This window comes from Rutilus rutilus, assembly GCF_951802725.1.
Source record: "Rutilus rutilus genome assembly, chromosome: 17".
Taxonomy (NCBI): Eukaryota; Metazoa; Chordata; class Actinopteri; order Cypriniformes; family Leuciscidae; genus Rutilus; species Rutilus rutilus.
The window spans coordinates 35,353,316-35,371,652 of record NC_140230.1 but is presented as its reverse complement, the minus strand read 5'-3'; the positions used below and the strand labels follow the sequence as shown (position 1 = coordinate 35,371,652).

At 36.6% G+C, this 18,337-nt stretch overlaps 2 protein-coding genes across 3 annotated transcripts in view; one reads left to right on the top strand and one right to left on the bottom strand.

Moving 5' to 3' along the window:
• Nucleotides 1-6,447: 6,447 nt before the first annotated feature.
• On the top strand, nucleotides 6,448-17,788 carry nr1d2a (nuclear receptor subfamily 1, group D, member 2a). 2 transcript variants are annotated; one of them, XM_084435380.1, is made up of 8 exons: nucleotides 6,448-6,703; nucleotides 8,853-9,047; nucleotides 9,399-9,487; nucleotides 9,773-9,917; nucleotides 11,144-11,610; nucleotides 13,243-13,428; nucleotides 15,398-15,608; nucleotides 16,569-17,788. In XM_084435380.1, exons 1-8 carry the CDS (start codon nucleotides 6,685-6,687, stop codon nucleotides 16,763-16,765), a joined length of 1,509 nt encoding a protein of 502 aa, XP_084291506.1. In that variant the 5' UTR covers nucleotides 6,448-6,684; the 3' UTR covers nucleotides 16,766-17,788. The 2 variants fall into 2 exon arrangements, with proteins under 2 accessions (XP_084291506.1, XP_084291507.1); XM_084435381.1 differs by having other exon boundaries at nucleotides 6,544-6,703; nucleotides 8,856-9,047.
• Nucleotides 17,789-18,173: 385 nt separating this feature from the next.
• The window catches only part of nek10 (NIMA-related kinase 10), a 20,005-nt gene continuing 19,841 nt past the window's right edge, over nucleotides 18,174-18,337 (bottom strand). Inside the window, exon 34 of the mRNA XM_084385711.1 lies at nucleotides 18,174-18,337. This exon is cut by the window's right edge and continues 416 nt beyond it. The gene's annotated coding sequence lies outside the window, so the exon portion shown is untranslated.

The window sequence follows — 18,337 nt, the reverse complement described above, 5'->3', positions numbered from 1 at the left end:
ATTCAAATCAACCTTTAATGTTCACGCCTTTTAACAATACAAACAACTGAAACAATAAACTTTCAATTAATAAATAGGCTGTAGTAGCAACGGTGAATTCACCTGCGGCAAGTTTACTTCTCACCAACTCCATCTTCTTCTCCAGGCTAAAGGTGTGCACGCAGCGGCGTCAGGTCTGCCCCCGCCCCTCTCCATGATGCACATTACACGCAGCAGCCAGACTTTCTTTACGGTGACCAGCAGCGATGATTAATAAATGTCTTTTTTGTTTTTTTTACTGAGCGGAAAAGATTAAGCCCGAGGTCCGACCCGACCCGAGTCATTTGATTATATTTTCGACCCGAACCCGGCCCGAACCCGCGGGTCCCGTCGGGTTTGTCGGGCCGACCCGACCCGTTGAGAACTCTAGTGAGACAGCTCTCAGATTTAATAAAAAATAACTTAATTTGTGTTCCGAAGATGAACGAAAGTCTTACGGGGTTGGAACAACATGAGGGTGAGTAATTACTGACAGAATGTTCATTTTTGGCTGAACTAGCCCTTTAACATCAGTCACGCTGCAAAATTGGTTTTCTTTAATAAAAAGAACTAGTAGTGATGGCCTGATATGTTTGCCTGAATGATATCTGGATTATCGGCGTTGGCTGATCAGAATCTTGTTAACACTCAAAAGTGTAGAATAGTGTGTATAATAACTTGTTTAAAGTCAGCAATTACACTATTCTTAGTATTTGCATGCTTCGAGTTCTCATATTTGGCATTAGCAGTCCTGCTCTCTTGATTTGGACAAATATTTTAGAAAAATAGCTGATTTAGTTTGTTTTTTGTTTTGTTTTTTAATGGTACACACATGGATGATAAAATAGCATTATATCTTATGCATTTTAACTTGTTTTATCTAATAAATGTGTCACGCAAGAGCTCTGGTTTGTACAGTAGTGACCAAAAGTGATGTCCGGACGGGATATTTTATTTTAATGACCTTACCAGTTTTATTAAATCATCAAAACATGAGAATAAATTATTATATATATAATTTTTTTTTTTTTATTCTATATATAAGTTTATATATATATATATATATATATATATATATTTTTTTTTTATTCTATATATATATATATATATATATATATATATATATATATATATATATATATATATACTTTATTTTAACGTGACGTATTTACACGTTAATACATGTACTACTTTACTATAGTAATAACAGTAAATTATGCATAATTACAAGTAACTTACCCTACCAAACCCTAACCGATACAATGGTTAGTACATATAGTTCATTAATATTACTCAGTACTTATCTGCGTAGGTACAATATAACTACGTCACCTTAAAATAATTTGTTCATAATTTCTTTGTATGACAGCCTGGGTAAAAATTATGTTGCACAATTTGTCATGTTTCATTGCGTTATCACAAATAAAACAATCAACTCCAAGCACAACTTCGCAATATGCATTTTTAATAATATTTGAATAATTTCCTAGGACAGACATCACTTTTTGGCCACTTCTGGAAGGTGCTTTTATCCAAAGTTACAGTAAAAGTATCCTTGGAAATAACTAGGAAATTATATTATCAAACATACAATATTTTGGCAATCAGACCAAGGTTTGCAAACTCGCGTATTCTGGTATTTGCACCACGTCAAATCTTATTTTATGTATTTTTAATGCAGATTTGAGAGAGTAGAGACGTGTTGGGGAATTATTTTCACAAAGTGTTTTTGTTATTTTATAGGAACTATATACATGCATTGAAGCAGAGAAAGCTTAATTTTCTCATTAAGATGCACAAGTTTCCCCCACATTTTCACACATTTTAATGTCAAAATGAAGGCTAGTGAAATAATAATGACATACAAGTAGGTTACAAATGAGCTCATGCTCTACCTGTTCTCCTGAAGATCTCCGGATGTGAATCTCGGCCTGATTGATCCGAGATCCCTGGAAGGAAAAGCAGAGACTTTCAGGACAACTTTTCACACAAGCCTAGGAAGAATCATTTAAATGCATGTATGTTTTGCACTTACTAACATTGGTGTACCCATTTATAATAATATCTTAACTAATGCATTGCTTGTTTTCTCTTGCAGTAGTTTGTATGTTGGATTTAAATACTGAATCACAAATTATAATTTATGTAAATTGTGTCCTCCAAACTAATATTTCAAGATAATTACATTGTGCGGTATTTCCTGCAAACACAACTGTTTTAATGTTCGCTCAGCATCAGTCACAAATGTTTTATTCTTTAATAAAATCTCACCTAGTTGTCTCCTAACTAGCAATGTTTGTTAGGATGAAATCTGGCTTATCTGCATTTTATGTAAATTGTTTGTTTTTTTTGTGTTTTTTTAAGTAGGTATTCAAATAAATATGTAAATTCTGTCCGCCAAACTAACATTTCAAGATAAATTTCGAGGTGGACTGATGTTTTGTGTTAGTTTTACTGTGTAGATTTAGCTGAAAGCATGTATTAGGCTGCTTATAGGGGCATGTTGTCACAAAAGGTCAACAATTATCTTTTTCCTGGTCAGTAAAGGCAAAAATCTTCAGTGTCTTTAAGGTTTGTGAACATACAGAAATTCTAATTTAAATAAATCAATTCATGCATACATAAACATATTTACAACCTGTAAAATATTAACTGAAATAAAATAGTGTAAACCCACCACGGCCTTCCCTATAGCCAATAACTCTTGATTCATGAGTTACCTTGTGAATTATCATGGATTTTTTTGTTTTTTTTTGTTAGTTATTATATTGTTACTCATTTATGTCAAGCAGTTTTTATCATTGTATAAACTTACAAATGTCCGTCTTCTTTCCAGCAAAATTCACACTCACAAAGCAAAGGCACTGAACAGAAGTCATTAAAACAATTATGGAAGGAAGTTTTCTAGCGGTAGTATATTATATTAACATTAACTACACCAAACTAGTCAGAGGTTTTACTAAAAACGCAATTTTTTTACAACATTTAAAACTCACAGTTCCCGCTCTAACTTCTGATTGGACGAGCACCTGCGCGCATTTTAAGAAGCCGTTGCCACGTTGCTTAGCAACCACAAAAAGCCCACACGAAAACTGTTTATTATTATTATTATTAATAATAAATTTTACTATTTATTTTACATTGGTGTATTCTATTACTATGATTTTGACCACAAAATGGTGCCTAAGCAGAACACCCGTTACTTGTGAAATCACGATAAGCGATCAGCTCGTCGTTTAATAAACAGCAATTAAGTTAACATAACCCACAATCGTATGATCTCAGCCCACATCAACCAAAATGGTTAATATATCATACAATGTCATTATGTCTGATCCACAGTGTTAAAATTAGGAAATCTTCCGATTGGTTGTATATGTTAGTCAGGAGTTAACAGTTCATTTACTATGTAAAATCATATGATGGTGATCGAAGTTTCGTGTCTGTCCTACAAACTAACCTTTCACACACATCACATCTATCAGCTGTTGGAGACTGTACTGATGAGCAAGACATTTTCTCACCACAACTGCTAAAAGGTTGGTCAATCATCGCAAATTTCACACCCCAAATCAATCATAAAATGTCAAACTCATTCACTCGGGTTGATTCAGGTCAGTCCAGTTACAGCCAGCTGTCTTAAAGGAACAGTTCACCCACAAAATTAAATTTTGCGATTATTTACTCATCTTTCCTTTACCCTGTGTGAATAAGGTTAGGTTGAAGTACTGAAATTACTTAAAACTGAAATAAATAAAAAATAATTAAAGCTATATATATATATATATAAAAAAGATAAAAATTGACAAAAGCACATTACAGAATTAGCCTACTAAAACTTAATTTAAAATTAATATAAAATAAAACCTTACTCAAAATATGAATACATAATATAGCCTAATATAAAATAACACAGCTTAGCCTACATTTAATTTTCTGATTGAAGGACCAAGAAAAGTAAATTTAACTAATTTACTTACATTTGATGAATGACCTGTTGCAGAATCTTAAACATGTATTATTATTTTTTTTTTGTTCTGACATTTCCAAAATCCTAAAACTTCCAGATTTAAAGGGGAGCAAATCACATCTTTTAATATAGTCTCAGACATTTAGATTCCAGTGTATGATTTTCAACATGTACATTTAATAATCATTATGATTCCAATAATGTGTATGCTTATTAAAGGTTAACATGATCTAATAATAGAGCAGTGATATCTGTGATCCCGACGGCTTCTACACCTGATGACCCGTTCAAACAACCCAGGCCAGGGTCATGATAACACCAGCTTCTGAGAACTTCAAGTCACCTGTTTTCCACTGGTTCACCATGTAAGGAAGACTGTAGAGATCTAGCCTGTCCACTAGATGCCAGTATGACTCTCTGTTTATTGTGCTGCATCTGCTGGAAATAAGAAATCAAAATGAGAAGTATAGCCTATATTTAAACATATCTGTCCAGCGTGTACATTTATAACCCAGGGATTTCACTGCAGCCGGAGATATGCGGATTAATGCAGTCAATTATCTACGATAAAGATCCAAGATCTGGATAATAATTCATAGGTTATGGTGAAATGGCACGCAGCTGTTGATCTGGTGCATTTAACCACACCTTCTCCTCTGGGTTTGTAGAGTACAGGACGTCGTGTCCTAGAGTTCTCCCAAACAGGGATCTGATTTAAAAAAAAAAAAAAAAATGTTCAGGCTGTGGTGTACGGTACATTTTGTGACTTACTACAACAGACACAAGGCTTGTTAAGTCAAGTTATTGTTTTGGAAATAACCTAACCAATCAGATTCATGACCATGCATAATTATCAAAAACATATTTTATGATTCTGTCATATATGGCTCTTGTATGCTTTGTCCTGGCAGTGAAAAAAAGTAGTAGTTGTAAAGTTGAGCTTAGAAAATAGCTGAATACATGTATTGAAGGAAAACAATACAAATGCAGCATTTTATGGGTAAAGTTAAAGTCTTAAAGTCCCCCTGTGGTGAAAATCAAGCTTTTAATGTTGTTTATATGCCTATGTGGTGTTTTTAATACACTTTAAGACAAACCATGTGTAAATTCATAAGTCGACACCATTGCTGAGTATTTTCTCCTTAAACTTCCAGTTTCAGTTTTTAAAAAACATGATTTGAATTATTGAGTACAAGGGGATTTTAAAATGTAATATATTAATGTAATTCTTGTGTGTTAATGAATAAAAACTTTTCTTCCCTACTGTGCCGTTTATCGAGTGAAATGCTTCTCAAGCAAGAACAAATGTTGGGCGGGGCTTGATTTTGTCTGTGGGGAATTGATTGGATGGTTGTGGTTTGCTATTGGTGGATCTCATGTGATTGACAGGTTGCCACGCCCTCGTCATCAGAGAAGAGAAGATGCTGTTATTCTGATTCAAGATTACCAGGAACATGAATTTAAAACAATAATGATGTGGTGCACGGAACATTTATAATAAACATCGCAACACTCCGTTAAAATAATGTCGATTTTGATTTCATGTTGACTTTTTAAAAAGTAACAATCACATTCATGATATCAAAAATGTACACTGTAAATCAAAATTGAACATTTTTACTAGTAGCAATTCCAACTGTTGATATCAGGAACAGACATTTGCACTATTAACCACACAATCATTGATATCTAAAAAATTATGATTTTTACTAGTAAGAATTGTATTTCTGATAATGTGAATTTCAACCAGTAAGAAATCAATTCTTGATATCAACAATTGAATTTGAATGGCGGCCTATGGTGACATTTAACTAGTGACAATACAATTACTGATATCAAGAGTTATAGTTTTTACAAGTTGAAATTTAATTATTGATATCAAGAAATACAAATTTTTCTAGTGAAAATGCAATTCCTGATATCAAGATTGGCATTTTAAAGCTACACTGTGTAGGATTTTCTCCCATCTGGCGGTGAAATTGTTTATGACTACCAACTGAATATTACTTTCTAGCCCCTCCCATTCAGAGGGCGTTTTAACTCCTACGGTGGCCGTATTATTTCAAATAATTCAAATTTGCGAGTAATCTCCCCCTCGCATTCGTCACGGTGCCACTGAGTGTAAAAACACAAAGAATTTCCAGGTATGTCCCTCTTTGGCACATGTATTTTCAAGATGGAGGCGCAACATGGCTGCCGCCATTCGAGCAGCTCGCTCGTATGTATTCTAAATGGCAGATTCTACGCTTACGAGAATACTTGATTTTAGTTGGTAGAAGTAATTACACATTAATGAGCACATATCATTTTGAAAGAAATGCTAAGAACCAGCTTAAAAAATTACACAGTGTAGCTTTAAGAATGCATACTGGTGATGAATAAAAGCTAAAACGGCTTGCCATACGATGCGCGGTTTTCGCCTCTGAACGGGTGAAAGTGTGTCACTGGGTTAAAGGGGAGGAGCCAGAGATGGAAACACCAGCGAGAGAACATTGAGTTCTGAGCGCTCGTGCGAGACCTGGGAGTTCCTTTCGTTCCATTGTGAGTCGAACGCTCGAGAGAACAGATGAAACACTGAAAGATCTTAACAAACACTGGATCCGATCGGCTCGAGTTACACATTAAGCGCTCAGGCTGGAATTATTAGACTACTGACAGGCAGAATTATAGATATCAAGAGTCTGAAGACTGAAAACATGCAATCTACAAAGCAAGGTAAGACGTGTCATTATTATTGCTTATAGTTATTATTCATTATGTTAATAATTCAAAAATTTTTGTATAACGTGTTTAGCATGATAAGGAAAACCAGGCCACTCCTGTTATTTGAAGAAAGGAAATGTTTACAATTGCAACAGTGATGATATCAGATGATATAGCCTATATAGCATACAAGATTTCCACTGTCACGGAAAAACCGGCAAGTATTAAGGAATAAGAATGTGATTTCTAGACCCAGACATGTTGAATAGATTTAGTTCCTCTCAAATAACAGCTAGAAATAGCTGTTTTGAGCGAAATCCCTATAAAATAATTTTATTAGAAATCTTATGTCATCTTTATTATTATATGTGCATAAGTATTGCTGTTGATATTTGATTTAAAAAAAAAAATGCATTTATTGTACATTTAACCCTCATTCTGTTGTGCATATCTTTACTGATTTATGTGTAAAAATTATTGTAATATCTTCCCTCTGACATATTATTAAAGCTTTAAGCCTCTTTTACTGTATCACAAAGAATATTTTATTTTAATCTATTTTGTATCTATTTTATTTTGTGATTTAAAGCGCCTTTGATATGCTTTCGATTGCTTGCCTTGCATTGCATTGCTGCAACGTAGTGCACGTCAAACAGTGTATGTGGGTTAGGAGTGCCCGTGACGTCACGCCCACTCAGTACTCCAAGTACTAGAATGCTCGAGCTCACATGGCTCAGTCATGTGCATGTGTGTACAAGGAGACGAGGCTCGGCCGCTGATTGGTCGTGACGTGCCCGATGCGTAATCTCTGATTGGTCGAAATCGGGCGGTTGCATAATTTAGCACACTGCCCTGACGCGAGACTCTGCAGTACCACGTGAGGGAGGCAGTAGACAGCTAGTGACCTAGATATTCTTCTCGTACAAAACACGAGAGGTCCACGTGTGGGTGTGTCTGAGAAACTAAGGGTAATTTAGGTAACCTCCCATGTCCTTTTAAAAAATCTCAAGCACATTTGTGAAGGCACAGCCGGTTAGTGTAGAATACAAAATGTATGCATCCATTTATGCATATAGTGTACATCTTTGACTGCTTATCCCAATAAAAATACATTGATGGTATAATTATTATTTTATTTTTTTTGATATATGCATATACCAATATACTCAATGATTACCATAATTTAAGCATGGTACTAGTGCTACAGTCTATAATATAGTGTAATTAAGCAATGCTTTGCAGTTTCATTCATTTAAAACTGGGTCATCATGAGCTGTCTAAAATAGGGAAGTTCGTCCAACATGGGAACTTTATAAGATTATAGAAATATATAATTAATATAATAATAAATTCATGTATATGAATATTTTTATCAATAATAAAAAAGTCATGCAAACATATTGTGATTTCTCCATAGCATAGATCCATTGATGTAAGTTTACATAACGCAGTTATACAATATGTGAATGAAATGCAGTGAAGCAGGATAAACTGTATCGCGGGTATAACAGTTTCAGTACATTTTCCTTTGTAATGGGATTGATGTACTTTTGTTTTTTGCCCGTATAAGATTTGTTTTTAATATAATAAGCTCATTTTCCACCACAGAATAAAAAATGTAAAGGGTAACTGCAGCTTTGTATCTCACAATTTAAAGTTTTTGTTCACAGAAAAAAAAGCTCAATAAACTCAGAATTGTGATATTAACTTGCAATTTGGAGTTGGAGTTGTGATATTAATTTGGAGTTGTGATATTAACTCTGCAATATGAAGTACTTTTTAAACCTTTTTTTATTTATTTTTATTCCGTGGCGGAAACAAAAAGTCAGAACTCTAAGATGTAAACTCAGAAATCCGAGAAATAAAGTCCAAATTCCAAGATGTAAAGTAGTAATTACCTTTTTATTAGTGGCAGAAACAAGATTCCATAAAAATAAGAACATTATTAGATTCATTATTAGACCAGTAGAACAAAAATAATTAAAACAAAGGGGTATTCAAATCTGCTTTTTGCATTTTTTAATAAGATTTTCCAATCTTTTTTTTTTTTTTTTTTTTACTAGGAAATGCATATATGTATATCAATTTGTGCATGCTTAGTACTGTGCATAACTGCCTATACTCTTGTAGGCTAAATGTTTTTTTTATTATTATTTCCAAGGAGGCGTGATAGCCTACGTCTGCTCCTCAAGCTCCGCCTCCAGCCTTGAGTCCTGCATGAGTGACAGCTCTAACAGCCAATCCCCACCTCTGCCCACTAAACCGAGTCGTATCACAGACCTGCCCAGCGCTGGCCTGCTGTCGAAGCGCCTTCACCCACGCGACAAGAGCCTCGCTGCCAAGAGCAGCATCACCAGTGAGTTGCACGCACAGAACACTGCCAAGAAGATGTGCTAAATCAGCTTTATATGGGATTCAATAGTCATTTCGACATTGCATTGCATTTTTTTTATCATCTAGTCAATAATTGTAATCTAGTCAATAAACAATTGACCTAGTACATCTGCAAATAATTGATAGGTGCGTATCAATAAACTCAAATAAAACAAATGCAAGATCGTCGAATTTAAGATACAGCATAGCCAATTTTCATGTAAACCAAGCACGAACAATAACAACATTCTGTAATCTAGGAAATGCATAATTGAAATCAATTCGTGCATGTTTTTGTGCACTGGATTTGACTCTTTACATGCATATTTTCCAGAGCTCAATGGAATGGTGTTACTGTGTAAAGTGTGTGGAGACGTGGCGTCGGGCTTCCACTACGGCGTTCACGCCTGCGAAGGCTGCAAGGTAAGGACACGCTTCTCTCAGGATCAGCTAACAGTTTGAGTCCGTTGCAAAACACGTACAGGTAATGGCGCATCTTAAGGCATCATTGGCACAATCACAATGTGAAAACAAACCTTTTAGCCAAATTCTAGAGCAGCACTGCATGCATACTTTCAAATCAAGTCAAACTTGATTTACTTTGTAGTATTTGGAACAGACCCGTAATATTATTTACATAAATACTATAATAGTATATAAATAAAACTGAGCACTGCTAGGGAATAATTGCACTGATTATTTTTACAGGGCTTCTTCAGAAGAAGCATCCAGCAGAATATTCAGTACAAGAAATGCCTGAAGACGGAGAGCTGCACTATTGTGCGGATAAACCGCAACCGCTGCCAGCAGTGCCGCTTCAAGAAGTGTTTATCTGTCGGGATGTCGCGAGACGGTGAGTTTCAAGTATATTCTTCTTCCTTACGAGCTCAAGCTTTTGTGATGTTGACATTAGGACTTGCACAACTACTTTTTTACAAGTCAAGCAGAAAAATAGTTCAACGGGGAAGAACTGAAAGCATTGAATCTTAAAGAGGACCCATTCTGCCCTTTTTTCAAAGTCTTGATTTTGTTTTTAGGCTCTACTAGAAAGGTTTTCATGCTTGATTATATTCAAAAACACGCTATTTTCTCCATATTCTCCATTGTTGCAGCTCCTCTCTTCCCAGTCTGTCAGTAACGCTCTGTTTAGTTCCTGTCTCTATGAAGCCCCTCCTTCTGAAAAGCACACTGTGCTCTGATTGGTCGGCTGGAGCAGTGTGTTGTGATTGGTCAAGCACTTCAAGTGTGTTTGGGAAATGTCCCGTCCCTTACCATAACAACCAGTTTCAACCAAGCGGTAACCTTCTGGTCTCTTTCTTGAAACCCACACGGAAGTGACTTAAACTGCAGTTCATCGACTGGCCACTAGAGACCGGCTGCAGAAGAGAGTCAATCCGATAGACCCGCATGTTAAAATGCCCAACTTTACAACAGAAAAAAACATGTTTACAGCCTGGTACAAAAAGTGTTTTTGGTCTATATAGCTAATTTAGCCCTTCATGACGACTGTGAGGAGGGTGATTTTTTTTTTTTTTATAACTCATCCGTTTAAATTATATTAAGCCTTAAAGTTCTGCATAATTAAGGGCGTGGCCACTTGAGTGACAGGTGGATTGCCGCTGATGTCACTACTAGCCGTTCGTCTGCTGTATGTTAGCGTCACGTCACCTCAGCTAATCCGCCTCGCTGCCCAGTTTCGTTTATCCGGGAGTGACGCTGCCAAGATGGCGACCGCCGGCTCCGCCCACTTTGGGCTTCAAAAATAACCTTCAGAAAACTACGGTGACGTCACAGACTCTACATCCGTATTTCTTTACAGTCTATGGTTTCAACACACTACTAACTAACTCAACCAAGCCCCGCCCCTTTATTCTGCATATTAATTATTTAAATGAGGAATATTGTGACGTGTTCGTTCCCGGAAGAAACTCAAGACTACAGTGGAGGCGTTTCAGGGAGTTCAGAAACACTGACACTGATATAGAGAAGAACTTTCATGCTCAAACAGCAACATTAAACGCACTAATAAGTTGAACATGCAAAAAGGCATAATTCAATAAACAATCTGTCTTTTTTCAGCTGTGCGATTCGGACGCATCCCGAAGCGGGAGAAGCAGCGGATGCTCCTGGAGATGCAGACGGCCATGAATAACATGATGAACAACAGTCAGCTTCAGCACATGCTTCACGTCCCGTGTGCCATCGAGACCAGCAGCTCCGCTTCCCTGTCTCCGCCGGCTTCTCCTCGGTCCTCCTCGGATCTGTCCCGGGACTCGGAGTCGAGCGCTCCCATGGACACGGCCTCGTCTTGTTCCTCGGACAGCGGAGAGGAGGATTCGGTGAGCAACGGACTCGTTCCCCGTAAGGATCTGTTCATGTTCAGCTCATCCGGCTCCGAAACGCCTGGATCTTACAGGGAACGTGTGACGGCGTATCATGTGACCCAGCCGTGCGTTCAGAGCACTTGCATTCGTCAGCCGGAAAACTTGTCTTTCCACGGGAACAACATGAACAAACTCCAGACGGGGGGAAACAGACGACATCTGGTTAGTGACCTTCTGCTGTTTATACATCAATATTAGCAATAATAACGTAGGATCAGTGGTGTTTATTGTTAACTAAAACTAGTTTAAAGAAAGTTTAAAGAAACTACTACTAAAACAGTTTTTTTTAACACCTTGTGCTGTGTTGAAAATCCTTCTCCTGGTCAAAATCGGTGCTTGTAAATCGTTCATTGCTTTCAATTAGCACAGGTTAAGTATAATTTTTTTTGGAACTGATTGATCGTTGGCACCAAGCCTATTCACCTGGTGCTTTTGTTCCTCTTGTAAGTCACTTTGGATAAAAGCGTCTGCTAATGCATTCATAAATGTAAAAAATAAAATAATTAATTCAAGCTCGACACAATGCATTATGGGATTGCATTCTCTGCGAAGAACACATTCCATAATTCCAAGAACGCAAAGAACGGACTTAACTGACCATCTCGGCAAACAGCGATTAACGACCAAAGCACAATAAATATAACATAACATCCCAAACAAATGTCACAACCTATTTCTTTCATTTTATTATAGACATTGTTTTCATATAAGTTTATATCTTTTTTATATTACAGTGTGCATTTATGAAAATGGCCATGTTCAAACGATTCTTTTAAATATGCCATTTTCTTAAGGTCTTTATCACTTTATTAAAATGAAGCAAAATAGACGGGACAAATGTCTACTTACTTTCACGAGCTGTCACGTATTTCGAGCTTGCAGCGGGAATCTCTTGAGTGTGAACCGAGAAGTTTAAAGGTTACAGGTCAGTCTTCTGGGATTTTTAACGGTTCGATTCTCTCAAGTCTACATTCGATGCCTCCTCGATATCAAGAACACATCTTGGCAGTGACTTTCATGCGTCCTCTGTACTTGCACACTCTGTACTTGAGTATTGCAATTGACCCTTCTCAGGGAGCTTGATTGACAGGCGATCTGACCAATCATAATCCGCCATTTTTGTCCGACAAATCAGTCAGGAGAGTTAGTAGACTAACGTTGGAGGATTTAAACTTGAAAAGCGGAGTGTAGTCCTGACGTCTTTCCGCGGTTAAAACAACATTCCTTCTCTGATGTTCATTCATGTTTATTTGATGCTATAAATGAACTAGATCTATGACTATCGTCTCAGCTTTAACTGAGGCTCTACAGTGATCTGTCAGACACATTAAAGAGCCACAAAACGGTATTTATTGTTTAAATTTCGTTAAAAAATTACCAAATGTGAAAGTTGAGACTTTGTTTCAAATCAAAAGTAACCCAAAAGTAACCTGGTCTGTCCTGTCTGTCAGCGTGTTGTGTCCTCTCTGGTCCGCGATGTATTGTTCACTGCGTGAGAACATGGTGTGGCGTGAGAGAGGCGTGGCTTGTCGGACATAGCAACAGTAACTAAAGGGGGCGGGTCTTGCGAACGGTTAATTGAACTTCAACGGTTGATGATGACGTAGTATGAGAACACAAGGACGCAAGATCGCTGAAGAACACATTGAGAAACAGCCACTGTCTTAGAATTTTGCCTAAATAATGTATCTTTCTATTTTTTGGAACAGCCAATGATAGTACACCAATGATTCCCAGCACAATAGAAACAGAGCCATTTCAGCACTAAATTTGACTCTGTTGGTCTTCTCTCAGGTGTGTCCCATGAGCGTCTCCCCCTTCGTCGACCCCTGCAAGCCTGGTCATGAAATCTGGGAGGATTTCTCCAAGAGTTTCATCCCTGCTGTACGAGAAGTCGTGGAATTTGCCAAGCGGATCCCTGGCTTCCAGGAGCTCTCCCAACACGACCAGGTCAACCTCCTCAAGGCGGGAACATTCGAGGTAAAGTAACACGACTCCCGGCGCATTTCAGTCCGCAGAATCTGTCCATCAGACTCCTTAAGCCGGTTCACACTGTGCGATTTTGGCCACGATTTGACCGTTTGAGACAAATTTTGCAAATCCCAAAAGATTCCTCGGATCCAAGGCTAAAATCTGAAGTCTTTGATCGTTAGTTTGACATGTTCACCGACAGCCGGTTAATTTTTACCTCCGTCAAAATTCTGTTATTGTCAGAAGATTTGACTCTCAGTCCTGCAGTTTGACTTCTCCTACAACGACTGTCAAATTGTCTTTGTTTTTAAAGACAAGCCATGACCAAAATTAACGTTAGAGATTTCTTTGTAGCCACCGTTAAAATCCTGTGTGTAATGCAGCTCACCGTCAGCGAACGTGTCATTGATTTATGATGTAAACCTACGGACAAGTTTTCTTGCATCCGTCCGTTTTTAACGCGTCTTGACTGTCGTACAGTGTGACATTAGTGACAACTGAGATCTTACAGTGAGACATTAGTGACAACTGAGATCTTACAGTGTGACATTAGTGACAACTGAGATCTTACAGTGAGACATTAGTGACAACTGAGATCTTACAGTGTGACATTAGTGACAACTGAGATCTTACAGTGTGACATTAGTGACAACTGAGATCTTACAGTGAGACATTAGTGACAACTGAGATCTTACAGTGCGACATTAGTGACAACTGAGATCTTACAGTGCGACATTAGTGACAACTGAGATCTTACAGTGTGACATTAGTGACAACTGAGATCTTACAGTGTGACATTAGTGACAACTGAGATCTTACAGTGAGACATTAGTGACAACTGAGATCTTACAGTGTGACATTAGTGACAACTGAGATCTTACAGTGTGACATTAGTGACAACTGAGATCTTACAGTGTGACATTAGTGACAACTGAGATCTTACAGTGAGACATTAGTGACAACTGAGATCTTACAGTGCGACATTAGTGACAACTGAGATCTTACAGTGAGACATTAGTGACAACTGAGATCTTACAGTGTGACATTAGTGACAACTGAGATCTTACAGTGTGACATTAGTGACAACTGAGATCTTACAGTGCGACATTAGTGACAACTGAGATCTTACAGTGCGACATTAGTGACAACTGAGATCTTACAGTGCGACATTAGTGACAACTGAGATCTTACAGTGAGACATTAGTGACAACTGAGATCTTACAGTGCGACATTAGTGACAACTGAGATCTTACAGTGCGACATTAGTGACAACTGAGATCTTACAGTGTGACATTAGAGACATTAGTGACAACTGAGATCTTACAGTGTGACATTAATGACAACTGAGATCTTACAGTGAGACATTAGTGACAACTGAGATCTTACAGTGTGACATTAATGACAACTGAGATCTTACAGTGAGACATTAGTGACAACTGAGATCTTACAGTGCGACATTAGTGACAACTGAGATCTTACAGTGCGACATTAGTGACAACTGAGATCTTACAGTGTGACATTAGAGACATTAGTGACAACTGAGATCTTACAGTGTGACATTAATGACAACTGAGATCTTACAGTGAGACATTAGTGACAACTGAGATCTTACAGTGTGACATTAATGACAACTGAGATCTTACAGTGAGACATTAGTGACAACTGAGATCTTACAGTGCGACATTAGTGACAACTGAGATCTTACAGTGCGACATTAGTGACATCTGAGATCTTACAGTGCGACATTAGTGACAACTGAGATCTTACAGTGAGACATTAGTGACAACTGAGATCTTACAGTGAGACATTAGTGACAACTGAGATCTTACAGTGTGACATTAATGACAACTGAGATCTTACAGTGTGACATTGAGATCTTACAGTATGACATGGCTTACAGTGATGATCATGTTTGACAAGCAACAGTCGTAGTGTATAAATCGCAGTGTATAACGTTCTCCTGTTTCCCTCCGCTCAGGTTCTGATGGTGCGCTTCGTGCCGTTGTTCGACGTGAAGGAGCGCACGGTGACCTTCCTCAGCGGGACGAAGTACAGTGTGGATCTGTTGCACTCGATGGGTGCCGGAGAGCTTCTTAACTGCATGTTTGAGTTCAGCGAGAAGCTCTCAGTCCTGCAGCTCAACGAGGAGGAGATGAGTCTGTTCTCTGCGGTGGTGCTGGTGTCTGCAGGTACAGCGTGCAAAAACATATGAGCGTGCAGTTTATTAACATTTTTCTTGAAATACTATAGATTAACCTATTTTATTTTATTTGTTTTAGTAAGATTATTTTAATTAATATAAATTATTTTTAGAATAATATTTATTTATTATTTTTTGATCTAAATTTTTTTTTTATTTTTTTTTATACACAATTTTATATTTAAATATTTTTTTTTTATCTTGAATTTCTATCAGTGCAAACAGCACACACCGATTGGGTATTATAGTTTAGATGTAATTTATTGATACAGATTGGTTTTGCTATTATAATATACTGTAATTTTAATAATTATTATAAAAAAGTTGTATATATACATTTCATTTTTTTGCATGCTTTTGCAGACCGGCCATCAAGAATGTAAAAGGCACATAACTAAAATTACTAAAACTTAAACTATTTTTTAAACTTAAACTAAATTTATTTGTAATAATATTTTTGAATGAATTTAATATAAATTATTTGTTTAAATAATTGTTATTTCTAAATTATTTATTTTTAAATTATAAACACATTTAAATGTATTATTAATGTAAAGAAAGAATAAATTTTTGCTATTTATTTTTATAAATTAATTATTTTAAAATGTATAAATATATTTATAGACAAAATATAAATTTAATGTAAATAGAAAATATTTTTTTTGCTATTAATTTATTATTAACAAATTATTTATTTTTTAATTATAAATATATTTATAGACAAAAATATACATTTAATATAAATAAAGAATAAAATGTTGCTATTAATTTATTATTTATAATTATTTATTTCAAAATGTACAAATACATTTATAGCCCAAAAAAAAAAATTAAAAAAAATAATGTAAATAAAAAATACATTTATGCTATTTATAAATATTGGCACACAAATTTTGGTTACAAGCATGCAACTTTCATCTAACTTGAGCATTTTTGCACGCCCTTGCAGACCGATCGGCCATCGAGAATGTAAGTGGCGTGGAGGCCCTTCAGGAGACCCTGATCAGAGCTCTGAGGAACCTGATCATGAAGAACCACTCGAACGAAGCCGCCATCTTCACCAAGCTTCTCCTAAAGCTTCCCGAACTGCGCTCGCTCAACAACATGCACTCGGAGGAGCTGCTAGCCTTCAAAATACAACCTTAAACACAACGGTGCTTCCCTTTACTCTCCGTCTGACCAATCTGGGCTGTACAATTTTTACTCTTGAATGTATTTAACAGGCTTTTTTTACTCGATCGTTTTGTGAATAAAGAGTTGCATTCAGAAACTTTCAGATGATTTGAAAGCTATATTAGATATCATTGTGATTTGCTCATTTACGCACAAGCAAAGGTTGTCTACGTTTCACTTGTTTTTTTTGGTAAAACACTAGACTCTTCCTTAGTAGCATATCGTCTTTTCATTATGTGCAATCGCTGCTAACGCATGGCTATTCGCATAAGAGCAGCTTTACGTCGTATCTAGTTCAAAAAGAGTAAGTCTTCTTTAAAAGATTGATAATGTGTTGTAGAAATATATAAAAGATGTGATTATTATTTTTTTTTTTTTGAATGTATGTCTGTTTCTAGCAGCATGTTGGCATCGTTTTAACCTGTATGACAGGACGATGCTTTTGCACGAGGTGTCGAGGAACAGATGGGGTATTAATGCTCCCCTGACACCATAATAACGGTGCACGGGCGGAGAGCAGTCACTTTAAATGATGTTTTTATATAGACCACGTACAGAGAGGTGTTATAAGTCTTCCATTATGCAGCGGGAAACATGTATAGTGGACGTGAACAAAAGTACGCTTCGTGCACAAGTGAAAGAGATGGAGTTTATTTATGGATCTTTGTACAGATTGCCTTATCACTCTTTGCCACATCTACGGACATGGGTTTTGTTTTTCTCCTCGGTGATGATCGCAGAGCGGGGAAACCATGTTAAAAATCCCAGTTATTTTGGGATGCACTGCTCCCGGTTTACTCTATGCATTTGGAAACAGCTCGACAATAATGAACATTTCTCAGCCTATAGCCAATAGGAAAATGACGTACTACTCCCGCGTTCAGCTCTGCTGTGTCCATGTGTTTCAGTTCCTTATAAAATAACAGTGCAGTATGTATAGTTGTGTATATCTATTTGAAATATATCATTATAAAGTAAATAAGTATTTACTTGTCATTTGTTGTCATGCCTCTTTATTGCACTTCATATCTTATCCACTGGAGGACGCTGAAAAGCCATAATGGGCTGTGAACCTACTACCACACACATATATATAACAATGCACATGCATATACGGTGTATATATATATATTAATGTTAGCTGATGCATTAACTAATGTTAACAAGTGAGACCTTACTGTAAAGTGTTATTAAAAACAATAAACATTGAGGTTCAATAGCCTGACACCACTGGAATGCAACTTAATATAAACTGTAATTACACATTTTGTATTCTTACATTTGATTAGTGTCCTAGAAATAGCACAGAATACTAAATATTTCTTTTCAGTTTTAAAATTTATTTTATTTGCAGAGTTAAAGTTTCATTTTTTGGGCCCCATTGAACATCCATAAAATATAGAAAGACAAACAATGTTATAATAAAGGCTACACACACACACACACACACACACACACATATATATAAATCTTCTGAATTTTGTTAAGTGTTCCTCTGTCTATTTTAACATGTCCTGAGTGGGAGCAATACATGGTCTAGAATTC

Bases quoted from the DNA above. Each gene is read 5' to 3' on its own strand.
- nr1d2a (XM_084435380.1), top strand. The intron at 9,918-11,143 runs GTGAGTTTCAAG...GTCTTTTTTCAG, and splicing joins TGTCGGGATGTCGCGAGACG to CTGTGCGATTCGGACGCATC. The intron at 13,429-15,397 runs GTAAAGTAACAC...CCCTCCGCTCAG, and splicing joins TCAAGGCGGGAACATTCGAG to GTTCTGATGGTGCGCTTCGT.